The sequence below is a fragment of the Ahaetulla prasina genome, chromosome 1 (assembly GCF_028640845.1).
Source record: "Ahaetulla prasina isolate Xishuangbanna chromosome 1, ASM2864084v1, whole genome shotgun sequence".
NCBI lineage: Eukaryota > Metazoa > Chordata > Lepidosauria > Squamata > Colubridae > Ahaetulla > Ahaetulla prasina.
In genome coordinates this window covers 368,618,441-368,645,014 of record NC_080539.1, presented here as the reverse complement: position 1 = coordinate 368,645,014, position 26,574 = coordinate 368,618,441, and the positions used below count along the sequence as shown (strand labels likewise).

At 46.1% G+C, this 26,574-nt stretch overlaps 1 protein-coding gene across 2 annotated transcripts in view; it reads left to right on the top strand.

The window, feature by feature from the left end:
* Positions 1-142: 142 nt before the first annotated feature.
* Positions 143-26,574, top strand: part of CDC34 (cell division cycle 34, ubiqiutin conjugating enzyme) — a 44,918-nt gene continuing 18,486 nt past the window's right edge. For both annotated transcript variants that reach the window (XR_009152767.1, XM_058163551.1), the window contains exon 1: positions 143-579. Coding sequence is in view for 1 of the 2 variants with exons in the window: in XM_058163551.1 (XP_058019534.1) it covers positions 403-579 (177 nt within the window). In the remaining variant the exon portion in view is untranslated. The remainder of the gene's footprint in view (positions 580-26,574) is intronic.

Here is a 26,574-nt window from a genome sequence, read left to right as displayed (position 1 = left end):
CTCTCAAGTTTTGCTGGGAGATGTAGTCCTCCCTCACGCCCTCTCCGGAAATCCGTCTCTCATTGGTGGAGGAAGGCGGGACGGGCGACGGTTTTTTTTTCTCTCCCCCCCATCCCCCCATCAAGAACTACGCGTCCCAGGGAGCACCGCGCGCGCGCTCTCTGTTGTCGTGCCGCCGCCTCTCAAGTGGTGCGGTTTGTTCGTGGCGCTCTTTCGGGTCCGCAGCGCTTCCCGTTCTTTCTCCTTTCCTCTGCCCAGGCCCGGCGCTGCTTCCCCGCCCGCTTCCCCCCTCCCCCTTCGCGGCCGGCGCGTTCACGCGAGTCCCCGGCTTCGCTCGAGGCCTACGTCCTTTTTTTTTTTTTTTTTTTTTTTAAATCCGCCTCCCTCCGTCAAGCCGGCGACATGGCGCGGCTGTCTGTGCCCAGCTCGCAGAAGGCGCTGCTGCTGGAGCTGAAAGGGCTTCAGGAGGAGCCCGTGGAGGGCTTCCGAGTCAGCCTGGTGGACGAGGGGGACCTCTACAACTGGGAGGTGGCCATCTTCGGGCCTCCCAATACGCATTACGAGGGTGGCTATTTCAAGGTAAGGAAAGGGGGCTGCCCCTCTGTGTGTGTGTGTGTGTGTGTGTGTGTGTGTGACTGTTTGGGGAGGGCGCCCTCCCCTCTTTGGGGAGGGTGTCTCTAAATGGGAGGTTGGATTACAGCTCCCATCATCCCCAGCCAGGTAGAGGATAACCAGGGAAGAGGCCAAGCCCAGACGCTTTATTTTGGGATGGTAGAGACTGTTTGATCTGTTTGCTGGTTTGTTTATTTGTCGAGTACGTATTAGATAATATATATAAGTATAAACATGAATATATAAAGTGAATACAAATAAAGGGGACATTAGGACAGGGATGGAAGGCACACTGGTGCTCTTATGCACGCCCCCCTTACAGACCTCTTAGGAATGGGGGTGAGGTCAACAGTAGACAGTCTTAGCTTAAAATTTGGGGGGGGGGTTAGGATCCAATGGGGCAAATTCCTGTGAAGCAGAAGAAAGAGGTGAAAATCCTGGAAGCCCAAATTGGGGAGGGAACCAGGAAACTGCCTCTCCTAAGTGGGCCAGTTTCAAAAAGGTGAAAACCAAGAAGGTAAAAAAAAAAAAAAGATCAAAGTGGAAGGGGGGAGGAAACACAACTGGGGAAAGTAGACTGGAAATCTCAGTGTGGGGGCCCTTTCCGGCTTGGGATGCCTGCCCTCCTCCTGGGTCCCAACCTGAACATATGAGAAAAATAAGAGGGGTCTTTCTTCCCAGTAGACACGTACCAGGCGACAAGACGCTATAAATCCCTCGGTCTAGATAGAAGTAAACAAAGCACCCGCAGTCCTGGCTGGGTTCCTGCTGAGGAAGTGCCACCAAAACTGGGTAGATCTCAAACCCAGTTCTGAGAAATCGAGCTTCTCGGAATAAATCCTGCCCCGGGGTGTGTGTGGATCTGATTACTTTTGCTAAACATGTGGACGTGTTTTTTGCTGTGGCTACTGCTCATTTTTTTAGGTTGGCATTTAAATTGGTCCTAAGAAGCCCTTTTCAGAGGCAGGAGGGTTTTGTTGTTGTTGTTGTGTTAGCCAGAATGACTGTGTGTGTGTGTGTGTGTGTGTGTGTGTGTGTATAGGCCTTTGGGAGGGTGTTTTTTTCCCTTCCTCTTTTCCAGATTTTTTTTTTTTGCTAGCTATTGCTCATTTTTACGTTGGGTTAAATTGGGGGTGGTCCTACTCACACCGTTAAGAGAGAGCACTTTTCAGATGTTACAAGGGGTTTTGGGGTTGTTGTGTTCGGCAGAATTTCTGTACAGTTTTTTGATTTGTTTCCCCTCTCCTTTCCGGATTTGTGCTTCGGTTTAAAGGAGTCATGGTTCTAAAGAATAGCATGAGCAAGCAAGTGTGTGTGTTTGTGTTCGTTTGTGTGTTCGCATCGCCATTTCCTGTTTACCGAGTTGCTTTCCAGATGTGTGGGCTATAATTGTTACAGAAATGAGAATTGATAATCCAACATTGAGGGAATAATGTTGAAAAAGCTCCCCTGTTTAAACTTTTCTCTCCTCCCCTTTCTTTATAACAATTTAAATTATTGGAAGAGTCATTTTGGATTACTGCAGCTTCTCCTAATCAATCAGGAAATTGAGCAGGATAACCCTTTTCACTTCTTACATACTCCGAGTTTTATTTCTCCTCTGAGCACAATTCCTTTGAGGAGAAACAACCATTCCTCAATAACAGGAACATATCTTGGTAATAGATGTTTGGCTACATGTTCTCCACGTCAAATAAACAATTATTGAAATAAAAAAAACCTTATGACTTCAAAATAACGAATGAGGATGAATTCATCATTGTGAATTGATGGGGCTTTTCTTGTACAGCTTTAACATGGATATTTATTGTTTTTTTAGATCTTGTTTATGGTTTTTATTATTAGCCATCTTGAATGTGGGCTTGCTCTGAGACCTGTTTTCAGGATTTTTCTTCCACGGTGTATGAAATTTCAACCCTTTTGTTTCCCACAAAGCAGTATCAGGTTTTCATAACCATTTATGCATAATTTTGAATTCCTTTAGACAGAGGAACCCGAATGACAGGATCTGATTACTTCAAATCAAATTAAGGGGTTTTTTAACTGCTTCATTAGCCACCACATTAAGATAGCTTTTAATCACTGAGAGGATTGTTAATTCTGGACACCTTTTAAGGGGTGTCATGGTTCCTTCCGCTTGCGGTTTACGATCTTTAAAGATTTGGGTCAGTTGATTAAAGGGTAGTGGTTTCTATCTCAGTGGGATAATGAATAGAAATTACACTTGTCCATGAATTCCTGATGACTTCATGGACAAGTCTGGGTAATTTTCTTGGCACCCCATCTATTATAATAATCATAATAACAGAGTTGGAAGGGACCTTGGAGGTCTTCTAGTCCAACTCCCTGCCCAGGCAGGAAACCCTACACCACTTCAGACAAATGGGTTATCCAACGTTTTCTTAAAAATTTCCAGTGTTGGAGCATTCACAACTTCTGCATGCAAGTTGTTCCACTCATTAATTGTTCTAACTGTCAGGAAATTTCTCCTTTAGTGTAGGTTGCTTCTCTCCTTGATTAGTTTCCACCCATTGCTTCTTGTCCTGCCGTCAGGTGCTTTGGAGAATAGTTTTACATCCTCTTCTTGTGGCAACCCCTTAGATATTGGAACACTGCTCCTAGTCCTTCTTTTCATTAAACTAGACATACCCAGTTCCTGCAACCGTTCTTCATATGTTTTAGCCTCCAGTCCCCTAATCATTTTGGTTGCTCTTCTCTGCACTCTTTTTAGAGTCTCAACATCTTTTTTACATCATAGCGACCAAAACTGAATGCAATATTCCAAGTGTGGCCTTACCAATGCCTTATAAAGTGGTATTAACACTTCACATGATCTTGATTCTATCCCTCTGTTTATGCAGCCCAGAACTGTCTTTTTCTGGGGGTCTATCTGGCCTAAAATCTGAGATTTCCATTTCATTCCCCGCCTTACAACAGTTCATTTAGTAACCAAAGTTACTAAAACAGGTCCCAAAAGCTGATCACCTGACTCCAGGACACTGCAATCCCCAATTTTGACTAGAAAGGATTTGTAGAATGTGGGGTGGGGGGGAAATAATAGAATGACTGTGGCAATTGGAAACAATGACAGTACCGGGTGCCTTGGGTGCAATCCCAAAACAACTGGAGCACCATTTGAACACTATCGCCATTAACAAAATCAGTCAATTGCAAAAGGCAATATTATTTGGAACAACGTACATCCTTTGACGATACCCTCAGCACCGATCAACAGGAATCTGTGCCTAGGTCCTCGGGAAGGTCTTGATAGGTGAAGAAAAATGCCACATCCAGTCTAAACATCTGGCCGAGAAGGTCTAAAATGTCTAAAATGGTCTAAAAGGTTTAAAATGGTACAGGACAGGAGTGTCAAACTCCAGAGCCGGGGAACAGATCTGGCCCATGGGGTACTTAGATCTGGCCCGCAGGGCCACCCTGGAAACAGCGGACTGGCCTGCGGTGCCCCTGACAGCAAAAACAGAGCTCGGGTGCCCCAATGGAAAGGGTGCGCAACTTGGGCGTTCTCCTGGATGGACGGCTGTCCTTTGAAGACCATTTGACGGCCGTCTCCAAGGGAGCTTTTTACCAGATTCGCCTGGTTCGCCAGTTGCGCCCCTTCCTGGACCGGGATGCCCTATGCACGGTCACTCATGCTCTCGTGACATCTCGCCTGGATTACTGCAATGCTCTCTACATGGGGCTTCCCTTGAGGAGCACCCAGAGGCTCCAGTTAGTCCAGAATGCGGCTGCGCGGGTGATAGAGGGAGCCCCTCGTGGCTCCCATGTGACACCACTCCTGCGCAGACTGCATTGGCTGCCTTCCGGGTGCACTTCAAGGTTTTGGTAACTATCTTCAAAGAGCTCCCGGAAGTGGCCTTCCGGGTGCACTTCAAGGTTTTGGTAACTATCTTCAAAGAGCTCCATGGCTTAGGGCCGGGCTACTTACGGGACCGTCTGCTGCCACCGATTGCCTCCCACCCACCCGTGCGCTCTCACAGGGAGGGACTCCTTAGGGTGCCGTCTGCCAGGCAGTGCCGACTGGCGACACCCAGGGGAAGGGCCTTCTCTGTGGGGGCTCCCACCCTCTGGAATGAACTTCCCCCAGGACTCCGCCAACTTCCTGACCTTCGAACCTTCCGCCGCGAGGTTAAAACACAGCTATTTATTTGTGTAGGACTGGACTAGAATTTTAATTTTAAATTTAATTTTAATGGGGTTTTATCATTTTAATTGTAATTTTAAATTTTGGCCTATTGAAATAAGTTTTTTAATTAGTGTTTTATCTTGTCTTATATTTGTATTTTTATTGGGCTGTGAACTGCCCTGAGTCCCTCGGGAGATAGGGCGGTATAAAAATTTGATTAAATAAATAAATAAATTTTCACTGGCAAAGCGCTCGGGCTACCACAGGCACCCGTGATACAAGCAATGTAAGCTGGCCACAGCTACCCTGGCCATACCCCTTCCCCGAAGTCAAACACAACCCTGATGCAGCCCTTAATGAAATCAAGTTTGATACCCCTGGCATAGGGTTTCCTGCCTGAGCAGCAGATTAGACTAGAAGACCTTCGAGGTCCCTTCCAACTTTGTTATTTGGACAGTATGACAAGCCTTAATAACACCGCAGCCCGAAAAACATCACACATCATGTGAACTACGGTATGTCGAAGTGTAGCCAGTGTGTCGAAAAGGCATAATTAGCTTGGCGAAGGTCCACCAGCAATCGGTCAGAAGAGATCTTGTGTTTCATTACTGTACTAATTTGTGTAAGGAGACTAAAATTATGAGTAAGTGAAGATTTATTTCCTGGCTAAACAAATAAGAAGTTACAGATAAATCCAGGGGACGTGAAATACAGGCTCTTCCGCGGAATGAAATCTGACGACGGAAATTTTCTGGGTTTGTAGGCTTATGTCGCAATTCCCTACTGCTTCCTGCCATGGTCTCACTTCCTTGCTCCCAGGCCTAGGTGGAGTTGTGGATGAATCACCCCAAAGTCGGTTGTGAGCGACCTTATAAAGGCAGCTGCTGTTTTCCTTCAACCGTCTCAGCTGAAGCCTTGGGGCACGCAGTCACCTGTGGGTATCCCAGTGGCTTCTCCCATTTGGCTGGCCAAGGAAGGTCTGTTTTGCACATCAATATATTTTTAGTGTCTTGAGTTGTTTCATCTGCGTTAAAGAGCATTCAGAGAGCCCTGCAAAAGTGAGCCAGGGACAACTCCCTGATATTAGCAGGGAGGAAGGCTGAATCTGAGCCATAAACTTGCCTGACGTCATCTAAACGATCCGACATTTTCTATAGATCAGTGGCTTTGTTATAATCAATATAAACAACCCCAAAGATGTAGAAAACCGCACAGGGATGGCCGTTGTCCAGAAGCCTCTCAGCGGTGAGGGCACCAGACTAGAAAGCGGGGGACTGTGAGTTCTAATAGTGCCTTAGCCATAAAAGTCAGCTGAGTGACTTTGGGCCAATCACCAGGTGACTGGGAAATCTAGTTTTATCATAGAAATGAAAGCTAGCTGAGTGACTTTTAGGCCAATCACCAGGTGATGGGGAGTTCTAGTCTTGCATTAAGTATGAAAACTAGCTGGGTGATCTTGGGCCAATCATCAGGAGACAGGGAAATCTAGTTCCATCATAGAAATGAAAACCAACTGGGTGACTTTTAGGCTAATCACCAGGCTACAGGGAGTTCTAGTCTAGTCCTGCATTAAGTATGAAAGCTAGCTGGGTGACCTTCGGCCAATCACCAGGAGGCAGGGAATTGTAGTTCTGCCTCAGACGTGAAAGCCAGCTGGGCGACCTTGGGCCAATCACCAGGCGATGGGGAGTTCTAGTCCTGCCTCAGGCATGAAAGCCAGCTGGGTAGCCTTGAGCCAGTTATTCTCTTAGCCCAACTCGCCTCCCAGGGTTGCTGTGAGGGAAAATGGGAGGCGGAGGGTGTGTTGGAGATGTTCGCCATCTTGAATGATTTCCAAAAGACAATATGATAAAGGCAGGACACAAATCCAAGAAGAGGTTAATAGAACCAGGAGGGGAAAGAGGCAAGAACATGCAAAACAAGTCAGATGTGGTTCTACCACAAGGTTCCATACTGGTGATAGGCAGTTGAATGTGTTGGTCATTCGGATGTGGTTAGTGTCAGGTGCACCCTAATCCTCGTGGGAGGCAAAGAACAGGGTCTGACTCCAGTCTAACCCAGCTGGAGTGAACGTGAATCAAGATTCCCTACCTTATCCATTCTCACCTACTATAGCAGCAGTCACTAACTGATGGTCTGTGGATCACTGGTGGTCCGCGAGAAAATTTTGGTGGTCCACAGAAAAATTATTTGCATTTTTATATTGCACTAAATCAGGGGTCCTCAGACTACAGCCCCCTGGGACAGATACGTGCAATGAACGTTTGTGTTGCTGCAGAGCGTCTCCCCCTTTAGGGTCTTTTACTGTGAGTCGGAGGGGGGCAGAAATTCCAACTCGGGGTCTACAGCCTCCTGGTGTGGGGCTTTGGGCGAACGGTGGAGGGAAGTGCCACTGGTGGTGAAGAGCTGGAGGGCCTCGTTCCAGTGGGACTGCATCATGGCCTGGAACTGGCTGACCATCTCAGCCCGCGGAGCCTCCAGGTGCCGGTACCTGGCCTTCCACTCCCGCAGGTCTTCCCTCTGCTTGGAAAGCCTATGCTCCTAGTCCTCAGTGAGGTGCTTCTGCTGAGCCTCCTTTTCGGCTAGATCCAATTTGAACTGAGCTCTTTTACCAACTCTTTCTCATGGCGGCTGCTTAGCTCCAGCAACTGCTTCCTGTTGGGGCCCTAAGGAGCCCAGGAGTGGGGGAAGCAAGGAGTGGCTGGGAGGGGAGGTGCGAATAGAGGCTGGCAAGGCGCCCCTCGATGTGAATGACATCGAGTTGGCCACGCCCACCCAGTCACATGCCCACCTAGCCACGCCCACCCAGTTGGTCATTAGGCAGATCATATTAGCGGCCGGCGGGATTTAAAATTAAGAAGTTACTGGTCCTTGAGGTCCGAAAGGTTGGTGACTCCTGTACTATAGCAGTGTTGGCGAACCTTTTTGGTACCGAGTGCCGAAATGGGAGCGCGTGCCCACACACATACACACACACGTGTGCTGGAACCCGGAAGAGCAAAAGGCAACGGCTCACATGCCCGTAGAGACGGTTATGCGTGCCACTTCCAGCACATGTATCATAGGTTCGGCATCCCGGTATTGTAGTCTACTAATGTTTTATTTGGGGAAGGAAGTGGGGCAGCTAACTCTATAGATGCATTTATTTCACTCATCCAGACCAGGTGTCGTGTCCCACTCCTCCTCCGATGGCCAGGTCTGGGAAGTCTGTATCAAGCGTGGCCACGAAGCCTCTGCAGCTTTGCCAAAGTCCTGTCAGAGTTCTCAGGGCAGGCAGGAATCCAAGGTGTGACTTCAGCAAACCAGATGAGACTTTGCTTGACTCAAGGAATGCCAAAAAGCAGATCCTTTATATAGGCCATGGGGTGTGGCTCCATGACTCAGCACTTATCCAGGCCTGCCCCTCCCTTCCTTTTGCTGACGTCACCTCTCCATTCTCCAGAAGCGGGGATCCGTCCACTGTGTCTTTTCGTCCTCAGCTGCCAGCAATTCCAGCTCGTGGCTGGCTTCGTGCTCACACGGTGTAGGGAGGTTTGTTTGCTCAGTCTGTCTGGGCATGGTGCCGGGGCTGGAGGCACGCCAGGCCATTCTTCTTCACTATCAGTCTCTGGCTCAGATAGCAGGAGATGGGAGGGGCCCGGCTGAGGAGAGGAGAATAGAATAGAATAGAATAGAATAGAATAGAATAGAATAGAATAGAATTGAATTGAATAGAATAGAATAGAATAGAATAGAATAGAATAGAATTTTTTATTGGCCAAGTGTGATTGGACACACAAGGAATTTGTCTTGGTGCATATGCTCTCAGTGTACATAAAAGAAAAGATACCTTCATCAAGGTACAACATTTACAACACAATTGATGATCAATATATCAATATAAATCATAAGGATTGCCTTATGAGGGAGGGCGAGGCACAACACCAGGCCCCTTCAGTATGATATGAGCTATAGCTCAAGGTTAAAACACGGGTAGTCCTCGACTTACAACCGTTTATTTCGTGACCGGTCAAAGTTGCAGAGGCCCTGAAAAATGTGACTTACGACCGTTTTTTCGCACTTGCGGCCGTTAACAGCCTCTCAAGGGTCACATGATCGAAATTTAGGCGCTTGGCAACTGACCCGTATTTATAACGGTTGCAGTATCCCGGGCTCACGTACAAGCAGTCCTCGACTTAACAACAGTTTGTTTAGTGACCGTTCAAAGTTACCGCGGCACTGAAAGTAGTGACTTGTGACCGCTTTTCACACTTAACGACCATTGCAGTATCCCATGAGATTTACATTCAGACGCTTGATAACCGACTCATATTTATAACGGTCGCAATGTCCCGGGAGGGTGTGTGTGTGTCATGTGACCCCCCCCTTTTGCGACCTTTTGACAAGCAATGTCAGGCTCACTTAACGACCGCGTCGCTAACTGAACAGCCGCAGTGATTCGCTTAACCACTGTGGCAAGAAATGGGACCAAACTCACTTAGCAAATATTCTCGCTCAGCGACAGAAGTTTTGAGCTCCATTGTGGTCGGGAGCCGAGGACCACCTGCGCTTCGAGACGATCTTAGGGCGCACTCTCATTTATCCACCCACCTCTTCGGTCCCAGAAAGAACCAGAAAGGGATGAAAATCGGCCCCTCCCTTCTGAAAGAGGAGGAATTGGAGCAACAGCCACAATTGCCTGTGACTTCCTGTTAACAACAACATTAAATCTTCAGAGTCAAAATCCAGTCTGCCATTGCGCAACGGTTACTGGGAAGCAAAACAGGAGGAAACTGCTTCTTGTTGTTGTTTTCTCAAAAGGTCTTTAGAAATGGACAAATGTTGTTTTTTTGCTGGGTCTGTGACAACTTTTTTTTTTTTACCAACTGCATTTTGTGTGTGTGTGTTTGTATATTTGTTGTGTCTGAAGTCTCCTTCCTTTTGGTACTGTCCATGGCAGGGGTCTCCAACCTTGGTCACTTTAAGACTTGTGGACTTCAACTCCCAGAGTTCCTCAGCCAGCAAAGCTGTTGAAGTCCACAAGTTTTAAAGTGATCAAGGTTGGAGACCCCTGGTCCATGGGGTTTTGCTGGCTGAGGAACTCTGGGAGTTGCAGTCCACAAGTCTTAAAGGGACCGAGGTTGGAGACCCCTGGTCCATGGGGTTTTCACGGCAAAAATACTGGAGTGGGTTGCCATTTCCTTCTCCAGTGGAGGCCTTTGAACTCTGGTGCTGGAGAAGACTCCTGCGAGTCCCTTGGACTGCAAGGCGATCCAACAGGTCAGTCCTAGAGGAGATCAACCCTGTCTGCTCTTTAGAAGGCCAGATCCTGAAGAGGAAACTCAAATCCTTTGGCCACCTAATGAGAAGGAAGGACTCCCTGGAGAAGAGCCTAATGCTGGGAAAGATGGAGGGCAAAAGAAGAAGGGGACGACAGAGAACGAGGTGGCTGGATGGAGTCCCTGAACCAGTAGGCATGAGTTTAAATGGACTCCAGAGGATGGGAGAGGACAGGAAGGCCTGGAGGAACGTTGTCCATGGGGTTGCGATGGGCTGGACACGACTTCGCAACTAACAACAACAATACTCTTCCTGAGAAGTTCCATCCAACAGTTGGCGTTGATTTGATGACTCGCCTAATTAAGCAGCGGTCTTCCTGGACTCTTCTGCAGAAAACTGTCAGGAAACATTTTAGAAAAACGGGCAGTTCTGGATTTACAATCTCAACGCAGCCCAAAATGTGTGCTCTTAAGCGACACAATTGTTAAATGAAACCATAGAAAGTACTTGTAGCTCGGATTTTAGATTTTGGCAGTGAGTGTGCCAAGTGAGTTTGTCCCCGGTTTACGATCTTTCTTGCCGCAGTTGTTAGTCATACGTTTTTTCACACTTATGAAAACACTTTCACACAAATGACTCGTATTTATGATGGTTGCAAGGTGCAACCTTTTGACAAGGAAAGCAGAAGTATTAAGCAGGTTCAGATCGGTTCACCCGATCCAATAGCGGAAATCAAACGTTCAGAAGTCACTGATACAAAAATAAATGCAAGAAGACGAAGCTACCAACGTTGTTTTCTGGCAAATCCCAAACGCCATTGCTGGTCTGTTTTAAGCCTTATGGGAGAGGCCAATCATCTCCTGGCCTTACTCCCGAGTCGTCCTCTCTGCTTGAGCTGCTCTTGCCTTCTGGCAGCTCTTCTCATGCGTGCATTAGGAACAGGCTCCTCCTGTTCCTCTGCCTCACTACTATCAGCCTCTGGAGGCTCTGGAGTCCGCACCTCACTCCCCGATGGCCCTGGCCTCACCTCAGCCTCATTGCTGTCCGACTGTGTTGCCAGCTCCGCAGGCTGCTGGCAGACCACAACAGCCGTAGAACACTACAGAGCGGAATACAGGTAATCCTCAACTTACGACCACAATGGAGCCCAAAATTTCTCTTGTTAACTGAGACATTTGTGAAGTGAGTTTTGCCCCATTTGACGACCTTTTTGGCCACCGTTGTTAAATGAAGCGCTGCCGTTGATAAATTAGTCACGTGGTTTTTAAGTGAATCTGGCTCCCCCCCCCATTGACTTTGCTTATCGGTAGGTCACAAAAGGGAATCAGGTGACTCCGGGACGCAGCAACGGTCATAAGTATGAACCGGTTGCCAAGCATCTGCATTTTGATCACACGGCCACAGAGATGCTGCAACGGCCGTAACTGTGAAAAACGGTCATAAATCCCTTCCTTCAGTGCCGTCGTAACTTTGAACGGTCACTAAATGAACTGTTGTAAGTCGGGGGCGGCCTGTGTAAGCTTAAGTGCTTTTTCTCTGATGTAGATGGCTCCGTAAGAGGGCCTTGCTCTTAGGCCCAGTTGGGTGTCCGTGGAAAGAATAGAATAGAATAGAATAGAATAGAATAGAATAGAATAGAATAGAATAGAATAGAATAGAATAGAATAGAATAGAATTTTATTGGCCAACTGTGATTGGACACACAAGGAATTTGTCTTGGTGCATATGCTCTCAGTGTACATAAAAGAAAAGATACGTTCATCAAGGTACAACATTTACAACACAATTGATGGTCAGTATATCAATATAAATCATAAGGATTGCCAGCAACAAGTTATAGTCATACAGTCATAAATGGAAAGAGATTGGTGATTGGAACTATGAAAGTGCAGATTTAGTAAATAGTCTGACAGTGTTGAGGGAATTATTTGTTTAGCAGAGTGATGGCCTTCGGGAAAAAACTGTTCTTGTGTCTAGTTGTTCTGGTGTGCAGTGCTCTATAGCGTCGTTTTGAGGGTAGGAGTTGAAACAGTTTATGTCCAGGATGTGAGGGGTCTGTAAATATTTTCACGGCCCTCTTCTTGATTCGTGCAGTATACAGGTCCTCAATGGAAGGCAGGTTGGTAGCAATTATTTTTTCTGCAGTTCTAATTATCCTCTGAAGTCTGTGTTTTTCTTGTTGGGTTGCAGAACCGAACCAGACAGTTATAGAGGTGCAAATGACAGACTCAATAATTCCTCTGTAGAATTGGATCAGCAGCTCCTTGGGCAGTTTGAGCTTACTGAGTTGGCGCAGAAAGAACATTCTTTGTTGTCCTTTTTTAATGATGTTTTTGATGTTAGCTGTCCATTTGAGATCTTGCAATATGATAGAACCCAGAAATTTGAAGGTTTCTACTGTTGATACTGTGTTGTCTAGTATTGTGAGAGATGGAAGTATGGAAGGGTTTCTCCTAAAGTCTACCACCATTTCTACGGTTTTGAGTGTGTTCAGTTCCAGATTGTTTTGGTTGCACCACAAGGCTAGTCGTTCGACCTCTTGTTCAAAACCAAAGGCTTATAGGAACTCGATAGTTTAATCACACAACATCTAGTTCATACACTGTAATAGAGTGGGGAGGGCAAGTGCATTAAATTTAATTGATGTATCCCTTAAAGCCAAAGACCCAAGCTGCGATTTACAAGCTGCAGTGGCCTGCTTCCTGTTAGATATATTTTGTAGGACTGCTCTTTTTTAAAATGGTATATTTAAGAGGATCTGTTCAGCTAACCACCAATACGTAAGAGGGGGAAAAAAACCCACAATATGATTTCATAAAAACGCCGAAACTCGCAAGGTTGGTTTTTCTTGCCGTGTACATGTATATATCCCAACTGGTCTGTGTTGTTTCTCTGTGTCACATAATACATGTGGGTATAAGCATAATTTTGTATTCATTTATTTATATATTTTGCCATGTTTATGTAGTGTATATTGGTGGTGACCCTTGGAGAGCTGCTGTTGTTGTTAGTTGCAAATTCATGTCCAACCCTTCGCGACCCCATGGACAATGTTCCTCCAGGCCTCCATCCTCTGGAGTCCATTTAAGCTCACGCCAACTGCTTCAGTGACTCCATCCAGCCACCTTGTTCTCTGCCGTCGCCTTCTTCTTCTTTTGCCCTCAATCTTTCCCAGCATTCGGCTCTTCTCCAGGGAGTCTTTCCTTCTCATTAGGTGGCCAAAGTATTTCAGTTTCCTCTTCAGGATCTGGCCTTCTAAAGAGCAGTCAGGGTTGATCTCCTCTAGGACTGACCGGTTGGATCGCCTTGCATGGAGAGCTGTAGGCAATGAAATTTCATTTAAATGTATGCTGATTAGTGTACATTCAATGTGACAATAAAGTTATTGTTTTATTCTACTCTCTTCTGCATTCCATTCTGTTCTATTCTATTCTATTCTGTTCTATTCTATTCTGAATGAAAATGCTCCTTTACGACCTGTAAACTTCAACTCCCAGAATTCCTGAGCCTGATACTTTGGCAATAATTAATAGATCTGATTGATTGATTTATTTTTGAAAAAAGAAATATTCATCCCACATATACAGGTAGTCCTCACAACAGGTCATTTAGTGATCCTTATAAGTTACAGCAGTACTGAAAAAAGGGACTTAGAACCGTTTTTCACACTTAAAACCGTTGCAACATGCCCATGGTCATGTGATCAAAAGTCAATCGCTCGGCAACTGTCCCATATTTATGACGGTTGCAGTGTCCCGAGGTCATATGAGTGCCTTTTGCGACCTTCTGACAACCAAGTCGGGGGGTAGGACCCGGATTCACTTAACAACCGTGTCAGTAACTTAACCACTGCAGTGATTCACTTAACAAAAGTGGCAAGAAAGATCATACAATGGGGCAAAATTCACTTAACAACTGTCTCACTTAGCAACAGAAATTTTGAACTCCATTCTGGTCGTAAGTCGAGGACTACCTGTACCCTTGTTGTACCCTTGCAGTTAGTCCTTGATTTATATCCACCATAGAGACCAGAATCTCCATTGTTAAGTAAATCATTAAGTGAGGCGTGCCCGATTTCACAACCTCTTTTGCCACGATTGTGAAGCAAATCCAGGCAGTTGTTAAATGACTCACAGGGTCATTAAGCTAATCCGGCTTCCTCCATTGATTTCGCTGGTTGGAAGCAAATGGGGAAAGTTGCGCGGGGCGATCACGTGACCCCGGACAGTTGCAGCAACTGTCACAAATACATATCAGTTGCCAAGCATCCAAATTTGAATTGCGTGATCTCGGGGATGCTGTTTATGGTCATAAGGACAAGGATCAGTCCTGAGTCTATTTTCAGTGTTATTGTAACTCTGAATAGCCACTAAACCAGGGGTCTCCAACCTTGGCAACTCTAAGACTTGTGGACTTCAACTCCCAGAGTTGAAGTCCAGAAGTCTTAAAGTTGCCAAGGTTGGAGACCCCTGCACTAAATGAAGGGTTGTAAGTCAAGGACTGCCTGTTCACAGCATATTGATACGTGATTTTTTTTAAAGTAGAGATGGGTAGTAATAGTAATGAGCAACTGTGAGAGGGATAATAACAACAACAACAACAACAGAGTTGGAAGGGACCTTGGAGGTCTTCTAGTCCAACCCCCTGCCCAGGCAGGAAACCCTACACCATTTCAGACAAATGGTTATCCAACATTTTTTAAATTTTTCCAGTGTTGGAGCATTCACAACTTCTGCAGGCAAGTTGTTCCACTGATTAATTGTTCTAACTGTCAGGAAATTTCTCCTTAGTTCTAAGTTGCTTCTTTCCTTGATCAATTTCCACCTGTTGCTTCTTGTTCTACCCTCAGGTGCTTTGGAGAATCGATTGTCCCCCTCTTCTTTGTGGCAGCCCCTGAAATATTGGAACACTGCTATCATGGCTCCCCTAGTCCTTCTTTTCATTAAACTAGACATACCCAGTTCCTGCAACCGTTCTTCATATGTTTTAGCCTCCAGTCCCCTAATCATCTTTGTTGCTCTTCTCTGCACTCTTTCTAGAGTCTTTCTAGATCTTGGAGTCCTAGTGGACAATCACTTAAATACGACCCAGCCTTGTGCAGCAGCTGCCAAAAAAGCCAACACAGTTCTGGGCTGCATCAACAGAGGGATAGAATCAAGATCACGTGAAGTGTTAATACCACTTTATAATGCCTTGGTAAGGCCACACTTGGAATATTGCATTCAGTTTTGGTTGCCACGATGTAAAAAAAGATATGGAGACTCTAGAGCAGGGGTGTGAAACTCAAGGCCCGCAGGCCAGATCCAGCCCGCGAGGTGCTTAAATCTGACCCATGGGGGCCAGCTTGGAAATATCAAAAGGACCAGCCCACAGTGGGTCTGCCGACCGAAAACGGGCTGCACATGTGGCCTGTTTTTGGCCAGGAGAGTGCTGCACGTGGCCAAAAATGAGGTGCGGGGGGGGAACTGCGCAAGGCGCTCCCATGGCCCATTTTGGCAAGCAGGTTGCTGTAGGTTGCATCCGTCTCGTCTCACACCCACCCCTCCCTCCCCAGCAGCCCGAGGAAAACTACAATGTTGACCCGGCCCTCAAAGAGTTTGGCACCCTTGCTCTAGAAAGAGTGCAGAGAAGAACCAACAAAGATGATTAGGGAACTGGAGGCTAAAATGTATGAAGAACGGTTGCTGGAATTGGGTATATCTGGTTGAATGAAAAGAAGGACTAAGGGAGACATGATGATAGCAGTGTTCCAATATCTCAGGGGCTGCCACAAAGAAGAGGGAGTCAAGCTATTCTCCAAAGCGCCTGAGGGCAGGACAAGAAGCAACTGGTGGAAACTAAATCCAGGAGAGAAACAACTTAGAACTAAGGAGAAATTTCCTGACAGTGAGAACAATTAACCAGTGGAACAACTTGCCTCCAGAACTTGTGAATACTCCAACACTGGAGTTTTTTAAGAAGAGACTGGACAGCCATTTGTCTGAAATGGTGTATGATGTCCTGCCGTAAGTAGGGGGTTGGACTAGAAGACCTCCAAGGTCCCTTCCAACTCTGTTATTCTAACCTATTCTAAATGAGAAAAGAACCAAGTCTCTATTAATAAAAAGTTTGGCTGTTTCATCTGTTTGCCACCGGCAATTAGTTGTGTACATGTTGATAAACTTGGGGCAGTGTCTAATTGACAGAAGGCGAGAGAACCTCCGGGTGGTGATCGAAACTTTAAAAAATACCGAAATAGGTTAGGAGGAAGTCAGAAAGTGCTGCGTGGATGTTTGCTTTGCGTGACTCACTGTGTTTTTGAGTTTCGGATCTCGGTCCTGTGATAAGGTTAAAAACAAGGAGGGCACTGGGAGGTTATCCTCTGATGTCATAAAATGTTTACAAAAATACCAGCAAATCGTGGAGTGTGCTTTCAGAGCGGTGTATCACAAGCCCTGACAACAGATGTTGTCTCCACAAAATTTAGGTGTTGGGTCAGAGGTATTGAGAGCACCTCTGACCCAGGGCAATATGAGAGCAAGTACACCTTATGTTTTAAAAAAAGATATCTCAAGTCATTTTATCCAATGTGCCGTTACAATCATTCATTTCATTACCATTTGAAGTTAAAAGAGCGCTGAGAAAAGTGACTTCTGACCATTTTTTTTTTTAATTTACATTTAGATCCCGCCCTTCTCCGAAGACTCAGGGCGGCTTACAGTGTATAAGGCAATAGTCTCATTCTATTTGTATATTTACAAAGTCAACTTATTGCCCCCAACAATCTGGGTCCTCATTTTACCTACCTTATAAAGGATGGAAGGCTGAGTCAACCTTGGGCCTGGTGGGACTAGAACCTGCAGTAATTGCAGGCAGCTGTGTTTTAATAACAGGCTTCTAACAGCCTGAGCTATCACGGCCCTTTTCCACACTTAACGACTGTTGCAGCATCCCCATGATCATGTACGGGTAGTCCTCAACTTACGACCACAATGGAGCCCCAAAATTTCTGTTAATAATAATAATAATAATAATAATAATAATAATAATAATAATAATAATAATAATAATAATAATAATAATAATAATAATATTTTAATTTGTATACCGCCCTTCTCCCGAAGGACTCGGGGCGGTTGACAAGGGAGACAACAAAGTGAAGTGGGTTTTGCCCCGTTTGACGTCCTTTTCTTGCCACAGTTGTTAAGTGAATCACTGCAGTTGACAAGTTAGTAACCCGGTTGTTAAGTGAATCCGGCTTTCCCATTGGCTTTGCTTGTCAGGAGGTCGCAAAAGGGGATCACGTGACCTTGGGGGGGGACACAGCAACGGTCATATATATGAACCAATTGCCAAGTGTCTGAATTTTGATCACATGATCATAGGAATAGGGATCCTGCTAAGGTCGCAATTCTGAAAAACGCTCGTAAGTCACATTTTTCAGTGCCATTGTAACTTTGAACGGTCACTAAATGAACTGTTGTAAGTCAAGGACCACCTGTAGTCAAAATTGGGGTGGTTGGTAACTGGCACATATTTATGACCTGGGCAACTGTCCCAAGGTCATGTGATCACCTTTTGCAACCTTCCCAGCCAATTTCCAAAAAGCAAAGTCAGTGGGGGGAACCAGATTCACTTAATGACCGCATGCTTCATTTAACAGCTGTAATGATTCCCTTAAGAAGTGTGGCCAAAAAAAGGTCATAAAATGAGGCACAATTCATTTAATAACTGCCTTGCTTAGCAATGGAAATTTTGGGCTGAATGGTGGACGTAAGGACTACAGCTCGTTCTCGGCTTAACAACGGTTCACTTAGAGACCGTTCAACGTTACAACAGCACTGAAAAAGTGACTTATGACCATTTTCCACAGTTACGACCATTGCAGCATCCCCTTGATCACATGTTCAAATTCAGACGCTTGGCAACTGGCTCATATTTATGAGCTTTGCTGTGTCCCAAGGTTTGGTGATCTCCTTTTTGCGACCTTCCGATCAGCAAAGCCGATGGGGAAGCCAGATTCACTTAATGACCGGGTTGCTAACTTATCAACTGCAGTGATTCACTTAACAACCATAGCAAGAGAAGTCCTAAAACGGGGCAAAATTCACTTTTAACAAACACTTTAACTACAGACATTTTGGCTTCCATTGTTGTAAATCAAGGACCACCTGTATTTCAGTTATTCAAAAAGAGGAGCCAGATTTCATCATGTCTTTCAAGCCAGGCGAGGTCAGGACACAGCAAAATAAATACTCGTATTTTTGATATGGGCTATAATAACAGTATTTTGAAAGCCCGTGGTGTTTTTCCTATCCTCCCTCCCTTATATGCCTATGGAGAGTCTCAGTCTCAGGCCGTAATAGCTCAGGCTGGTAAGAAGCCTGTTATTAGAACACAGTAGCCTGCAATTACTGCAGGTTCAAGCCCGGCCCGAGGTTGACTTAGCCTTCCATCCTTTATAAGGTAGGTAAAATGAGGACCCAGATTGTTGGGGGGGCAATAAGTTGACTTTGTAAATATACAAATAGAATGAGACTATTGCCTTATACATTGTAAGCCGCCCTGAGTCTTCGGAGAAGGGCGGGATATAAATGTAAATAAATAAAAAAAAAAGTCGTCCAGGTCACGGTTGTCCCAAAGGTGCTTTTCCAAAAAGCAACTGCATTTTCTTTTCTTTTTCTTTCCTTGAAGATGTTTCGCTTCTCATCCACGAAGCTGCTTCAGTTCTCTCTTTAGGGTCATGCCCTTTGGGTTGCTAGGGTCTCCAACTGTGTTCATGCAGCTCATTAATGAGGTCCTGCAGGAACACCTATATAATGAAGCGCTCGTCTATTTGAACGACATGCTAATATACGCCCCAACCCTGGATGAACATGTCCACCTGGTGCGTCAGGTACTAGGCGCACAGTCCGTGGGACAGTGGGGAGGAACGGCGGAGAAAGCCACTGGCCCACCTGCTACTCTCACCCCATCTTGGTGCCTCCTCCATCACTCCCCACATTGCCGGGCTGCCAACTCCTCCCCCTCTGCTCGCTGGGCCCTGGTGGTGTCTTCAAACCGCTCCCGAAGGGCTACTTCAATTTCTGTCTTTAGAACAGAAGAAGCTTCTTGGATGAGAAGCGAAACGTCTTCAAGGAAAAACAAAAACAAGCACCTACCCTCTGGAACGAGCTTCCCCCAGGACTTCGACAGCTTCCTGACCTCCGGACCTTCCGTCGCGAGCTGAAGACGTACTTATTCTTCCGTGCAGGACTGGCATTAAATTGAAATCTACTAGTAATTTTAATGGGGTTTTTTATGGTTTTAATGTGTATTTTAATTAATGGGCCAAATTGAATAGGTTTTTTAAAATTGGTTTTTAATTGTATATTGTACGTTTTCATTGTGTTTTACTTGGCTGTAAACTGCCCTGAGTCTTTCGGGAGAAGGGCGGTATAGAAATTAAATTATTCTTCTTCTAAAATAGAGTTGCCTTTGGAAAAAAACATGTTTGGGGTCTTGAGTGTCGGGGCCTCTGATACTCAAGAGAATCAAAGCTGTGGCAGTCTTGATTTCTTCCCCCCTCCCCCCCCACTCAAACTTTCTTACTTTCCCGGATGAAACTCGTATTTTAACAAGCAGTTGCTGTATATTTTCTTCGTGGTCCTCTCGGCTCATTTACACATATTTTTTTAGGAAAATCTGTGCCGCTTCTTTTTCTTCGAACCTCAAGGGATTACTGACCGGTGGCTCTCTTTAACAGCATTAGAGCTGGCATCTTTTTTTTTTTCCACTAATCGATTTATATTGTCATCTGCCAGATCTATTTGTGATTCGCCATCGAGTTCACTCTTACTGTGGACTCCTTAGGAGCCTGTTTTTCATGGTTCCCTGACAATATACTGTAGTTAATTACAATATACTGTGTTTCCCCGAAAATAAGACCCTGCCTTATATTTTTTTCGAACCCCGAAATTTTGTTGTGGTTGTAAGTCAAGGACCACCTGTATTTCCGTTATTCAGAAAGAGGAGCCAGATTTCGTCATGTCTTTCAAGCCAGGCAAGGTCAGGACACAGCAAAATAAATACTCGTATTTTTGATATGGGCTATAATAACAGTATTTTGAAAGCCCGTGGTGTTTTTCCTATCCTCCCTCACCTGTGGCGATTCTCAGTCATCCAGGTCATGGTTGCCCCAAAGGTGCTTTTCCAAGCGACCTTATTTGGCCTTATTTTCGGGGAGGTCTTATTATTTTGGGGCGCGTGGAATAAGACGGAGCTCCTCTTGCCGTCTTACCTGATTTCCAGCTCTGTCTCCCTAACCCTAACCAGAGGAAATGGCGGGGACCGGGTGTCCACGCGTTTAGATATTTTCAGGGAGGGCTTATTTTAGCGCATGTGCTCAAAAGCCCAATTGGGCTTATTATCAGGAGATGATTTATTTTGGCGGAAACTCGGTAGAGAATCTAGTAGACTGATCCTGGGCCGCGAATACTTTTTTTTTTTCACAATTTTTTTTAAATTTGCATTTATATCCCGCCCTTCTCCGAAGACTCAGGGTGGCTTACAATGTGTCAAGCAATAGTCTTCATCCATTTGTATATTATATACAAAGTCAACTTATTGCCCCCAACAATCTGGGCCAGTGGTTCTCAACCTTTATAGTGCTGCGACCCCTTTAATACAATTCCCCACGATGTGGCGACCCCAACCATAAAATTATTTTTGTTTTGAATTTATCGCGCCTGAAGCCGTATTGGCTAGCGATCTGAACTGCTTGCGATTGCCTTGAGGACGGAGGCATTAAAGCGGAGACTCCTCCCCTATTATGTTTATCGCGCCTGAAGCCAGATTAGTCTAGCGATTGGGAGTGATTGCACCTGGCTTGAGAGGGAGACATCAGAGCAAAGATTTCTCTCTTTTTTAATTCATCATCGCGAATTTGGCTAGCAATTTGAAGAGCCTGCAGCTGGCTTGTGAAGTCAACCATTGGAGCGCGATTCTTCGACTCGCAAGTATACTTCCCATATTTCCGATGGTCTTAGGCGACCTCTGGCAAATTGTCATTCAACCCCCAACGGGGTCCCGACCCACAGGTTGAGAACTGCTGATCTGGGCCCTCATTTTACCTACCTTATAAAGGATGGAAGGCTGAGTCAACCTTGGGCCTGGTGGGACTTGAACCTGCAGTAATTGCAAGCAGCTGCTGTTAATAACAGACTGCATTAGTCTGTTGAGCCACCAATTTGTTGTCTTTATGGTACAGATTAGTCCTTGTCTTACAACAGTTCATTTAGTGACTATTTGAAGATACGGTACGAAAAAAGTGACTTTGTTTTTCACACAACTGCTGCAGCACGTGATCGAAATTCAGATGCTTGGCCACTGACTCATATTTATGATGGTTACAGTGTCCGGGGGGGGGGGATATGTCACGTGATCCCCGTTTGCGACCTTCTGACAAGCAAAGTCAACGTGGAAGCCAAGATTCATTTAACCACCAATGTTACTAACCTACCAACTTAACTTACTCTTTAAAGGGGAGCAAACCATTTGTTAAGTGGGTTTTGCTCCACTTTAAGGACCTGTCTTGCCACAGTTGTTAAGTGAATCGCTGCCGTTGTTAATTGAACAACAGACATTTGGGGGCTGAATAGTGGTCATAAGTCGAGGACTTACCTGTGCAACCTCCCCTCACAACTCATGCAATTTAAGGCTTTTTGAACAGGTGTATTTTTCTACCCATCCCAAGAATGTACTGTATATTTTCTTTTCGGCAAACATTTCAATACATCCTTGTTGAGAACTAGTTTGGCCTAGTGGTTAAAGCCACCAGGCTAGAAACCAGGAGATGCGGCGAACCCGAGACCAAAACTGGATAACTTTGGGCCAGTCCCTCTCTCGCAGCCCTAGGAAAAAGGCCAGGACAAACCACTTTCAGAAATATTGCCCCCCCAAAAAAACCCTACAGGGAGTTGTCTTCTCTTTGGGTTGTCCTGAATTTATGATGACTCATTTAGTGACCATTTGAAGGGACAGGGGCACTGAAAAAAAAAGTGACTAGTTGCGGCCAGCCCTGTGGTGATGAAGCTGCCGAGGACTGTTATTATCTTTGTGTAGTTTCAATTGTACTTTCGCTGCTGAGTAACCACAAAGCAAAGGTAGCGCAGATCAGAACTTAATTGCTACCAGAGGGTTTTTCTTTTTAATTGCTCCACTTCTATTTATCCCTGCTTGGATTTTTTTTAAAAAAATTCTTCGCTTCTGTGTTAAGTGTGCGAAAGATTTCACTTTGAACCTGTTTGCGCTGGAAATGTCAGAAAATGTCCATTGGAGCAGTGATCGCCAACCTTGGCAACTTTAACCTTCAGGACTTAAACTCCCAGAATTCTGCAGCCAGCTTTGCTTTTGCTGGCTGGGGAATTCTGGGAGTTCAAGTCCACCAGGCTTAAAGTTGGCTGGGGAATTCTGGGTATTGAAGTCCACCAGGCCACCAGGCCAAGGTTGGAGACCTCTGCATTGGCCAAAAGAGACTCTAGTCTAGAGAACTTGAGAAGTCTCCAAGCTTTAGCAAAAGTTGAACTAGTTCCAAAATATTTAAAAGCAGGAACTTCCTCAAAGCTTGAAATGGTTCAGACTGAAATGTTTTACACAGACCTGTTTCTCAGACACCTTGAGCAAGAAACAAGGAACTCTTTAAGTAGCATCATATTTATTTATTGTTTCTATCTCTCTCTTATTATTTTTATAAATAACTCAAGGCGGTAAACATATCCAACACACCTTCCTCCCAGTTTCACCACAACAACAACGTCAGCCATCTGTCTTTCATGCCTAAGACAGGACTAGAACTCACCGTCTCCTGGTGATTGGCCCCAAATCACCCAGTTGGCTTTCATGCCTAAATCAGGACTAGAACTCACCGTCTCCTGGTGATTGGCCCCAAATCACCCAATTGGCTTTCACACCTAAGTCAGGACTAGAGCTCACCGTCTCCTGGTGATTGGCCCCAAATCATCCAATTGGCTTTCATGCCTAAGGCAGGACTAGAACTCACCGTCTCCTGGTGATTGGCCCCAAATCACCCAATTGGCTTTCATGCCTAAATCAGGACTAGAACTCACCGTCTCCTGGTGATTGGCCCCAAATCACCCAATTGGCTTTCACGCCTAAGTCAGGACTAGAGCTCACCGTCTCCTGGTGACTGGCCCGAAGTCACCCAGTCTGCTTTCATGCCTAAGACAGGACCGGAACTCACCATCTCCTGATGACTGGCCCAAAGTCATCCAGCCCAGCTTCCATGGTTGAGGCAGAACTAGAACTCACCGTCTCCTGGTAATTGTCCCAAAGTCACCGAGCCCCGATTTCATGGCTAAGGGAGGCCTAGAACTCACCGTCTCCTAGTGACTGTCCCAAAGTCACCCCAGCCCAGCTTTCATGCCTAAGGCTGCAAAACTAGAACTCACTGTCTCTTGGTTACTGTCCCAAAGTCACCGAGCCCAGCTTTCATGGCTAAGGCAGGAATTAGAACTCCCAATCTCCTGGTGATCAGCCCCAAGCCACTCAGCTGTCTTTCGGGCCCAAGTAATCTTTATTGGGACCACGTGCCCCCCGACTTCAGTGATTAAAGCAGGGATCTCCAACCTTGGCAACTTTAAGCCTGGAGGACTTCAACTCCCAGAATTCCCCAGCCAGTTTTACTTTGCTGGCTGGGGAATTCTGGGAGTTGAAGTCCTCCAGGCTTAAAGTTGCCAAGGTTGGAGACCCCTGGATTAAAGGATTTGAGACCAGGTGACATTCATTCAGCTCCGTGACGTTTCTCCAGTTCTGTTCTCCAAGGCCTCCTTGTCAGCGCAGAGGCAAGGAACGAGGCTCTTCTAGGGTGTGACTCGACAAACTGGAAGCTGGGCTGCTCGAACTCAAAAAAAAACCAAAATAAAAAACCAACCCTTTCTACATGCGATGAGTGGCAGGATAAGCAGTTGGGGAGAAATGGGTTCAACCAGCTTGACAGGCCAAACGTGAACAGCCAAGCTTGCTTGGCAGATTTCGCCAAAGGTTCAGATTCAGAGTGCGGTTGGTGGAGACAAGCGGTCGTCAGTGACTCATTTGTGGTCTCTGATGTTGGCAGACAAGCAAAATGTGTCCTTGGTGGAAACCTTGCCCTAACTTGGTAATCCTCCACTTCCAATCACAGTTGGGATCAGGACTTCCCAATTGCTATCGATCAGAATAGAGCTGGAAGGGACCTTGGAGATCTTCTAGTCCAACCCACTGCTCAAGCAGGAGACCCTATACCAGTGATGGCTAACCTTCTTGCCATTGCGTGCCGTGGGGTGGGGTGATGTCGCGCGCATGCATGCCCACACCCATAATTCTATGCGCCCTGCCCCCAGGCATGCGTAAGCGACACCCCCCCCCACTTGCTTCCCCGCTCCTGGCACGCGATGGCCTGGTAGGCCCGTTTTTCTCTCTCACCTGGCTCCAGAGCCTTTCTAGGAGTCTGGGGAGGGCGAAAACGGCCTTCCCCACCCCTCAGAGGCCCTCCAGAGGCCAGAAATGGCCCGTTTGCCAACTTCTGGTGGGACCGGAAAGCCCGTTTTTGTTGTCCCCAGCCTCCAGAGCCTCTCTAGGAGTCTGGGGAGGGCACAAACGGCCTTCCCCACCCCTCAGAGGCCCTCCAGAGGCCAGAAATGGCCCGTTTGCCAACTTCTGGTGGGACCGGAAAGCCCGTTTTTGTTGTCCCCAGCCTCCAGAGCCTCTCTAGGAGTCTGGGGAGGGCACAAACGGCCTTCCTGGAGGCCGAAAACGGCCTGTTTGCCAACTTCCGATCCAAAGCTGGAGCTGAGCTCCTGTGCCCATTGATATGGCTATGCGTGCCACAGGTTCGCCATCACGCCCTATACCATTCCGGACAAACAGCTGTCCAGTCTCTTCTTAAAAATCTTCAGTGATGAAACACCGCACAACTTCTAAAGGCAAGTTAATTGGTTAATTACTTTCACTGTTAAGAAGTTTCTCCTTAATTCCAGGTTGCTTCTCTCCTTGCTTCATTTCCATCCGTTTTTTCTTGTCTTGCCTTCTGGTGCTTTGGAAAATAAATTGACACACACACCCCTCTTCTTTCTTGCAGCCCCTCAGATATTGGAACATTGCTACCATATCTCCCCCCCACACACACACACAGTTCTTCTTTTCTCTAGACTGGCCATACCCAAATCCTGCAACCGATTTTTATCATGTGACCATGGGAGTGCTGCCGTGGTCGTAAGTGTGAGGACTGCTTGTACGTCTGTTTTTTTCAATGCTGCTGTAACTTTGAACGGTCGCTAAACGAATGGTTGTAAGATGACAACTTGTATGGATAAGGGGGTGCCAAATCAAAAAAGCCAATACAATCCTTGGTTGTAGAAACAAGAGGCATAGAATCAAAACGACATGAAGTCTTAGTACCGCTTTATAAAGCCTTAGTAAGGCCATGCATGAAATACTGCATTCAGTTTTGGTCACATTACGAAAAAGATGTTGAGACTTTGGAAAAAGTTCAGAAAAGAGCAACTAAGATGATTAAAGGCCTGGTGACTAGAACATTTAAAGAACGGTTAAAGGAAATGGGTTTGGCTAGTCTAGAGAAAAGAAGGACTAGAGGGGACATGATAGCAGTATTCCAGTAATTTGAGGGGCTGCCACAAAAAAGAGGGGGTGAACCACGGCTGAAATAGGGGCCTCTGTGGCTCAGACTGGTAAGACAGTCTGTTATTAACAGCAGCTGCTTGCAATTACTGCAGGTTCAAGCCCCACCAGGCCCAAGGTTGACTCAGCCTTCCATCCTTTATAAGGTAGGTAAAATGAGGACCCAGATTGTTGGGGGCAATAAGTTGACTTTGTATATAATATACAAATGGATGAAGACTATTGCTTGATATAGTGTAAGCCGCCCTGAGTCTTCGGAGAAGGGCGGGATATAAATGCAAATAAAAAAAAATACTCGGGTTCAGACCGGATCGGTCGATCTGGTAGCGATGGCAGCAGGTGGTTCAGAGAACTGGTAGCAAAAATCCCCCATCCCCCGCCCACTCAATCGCCCCGTCGCTCACTTGTCTGCTTGCCGCTTCTTTTAAAAAATGCTTTTAAAAGTTTAAAAAAAAAAAAAAGATCGCGCACCACAGCTGATCTCACACACACACCCTGCACGCTGTTCTACTTACCCCATGCCTCCTTTTGACATGCACTGCGCGCACGCACCTTGCATTTGGTACGTGCTGCAGATGAGCCCATGCAGGCACAGCCAGCAAACCAGTAGTAAATTGGTTCAGATTTCACAACTGGGGTGAGCCTATTCTCCAAAGCACCTGAAGGCAGAACAAGAAGCAGCGGATGGAAACTAACCAAGAAGAGAAGCAACCTGGAATTAAAATGAAACTTCCTAACAGTGAGGACAGTTAACCAGTGGAACAGCTTGCCACCAGGAATTGTGGGTGCTCCAACACTGGAGATTTTCAAGAAGAGACAGGATAGTCACTTGTCTGAAATGGTATAGGGCAGCGGTTTTCAACCTGTGGGTCGCGACCCCGTTGGGGGTCGAATGACGATTTGCC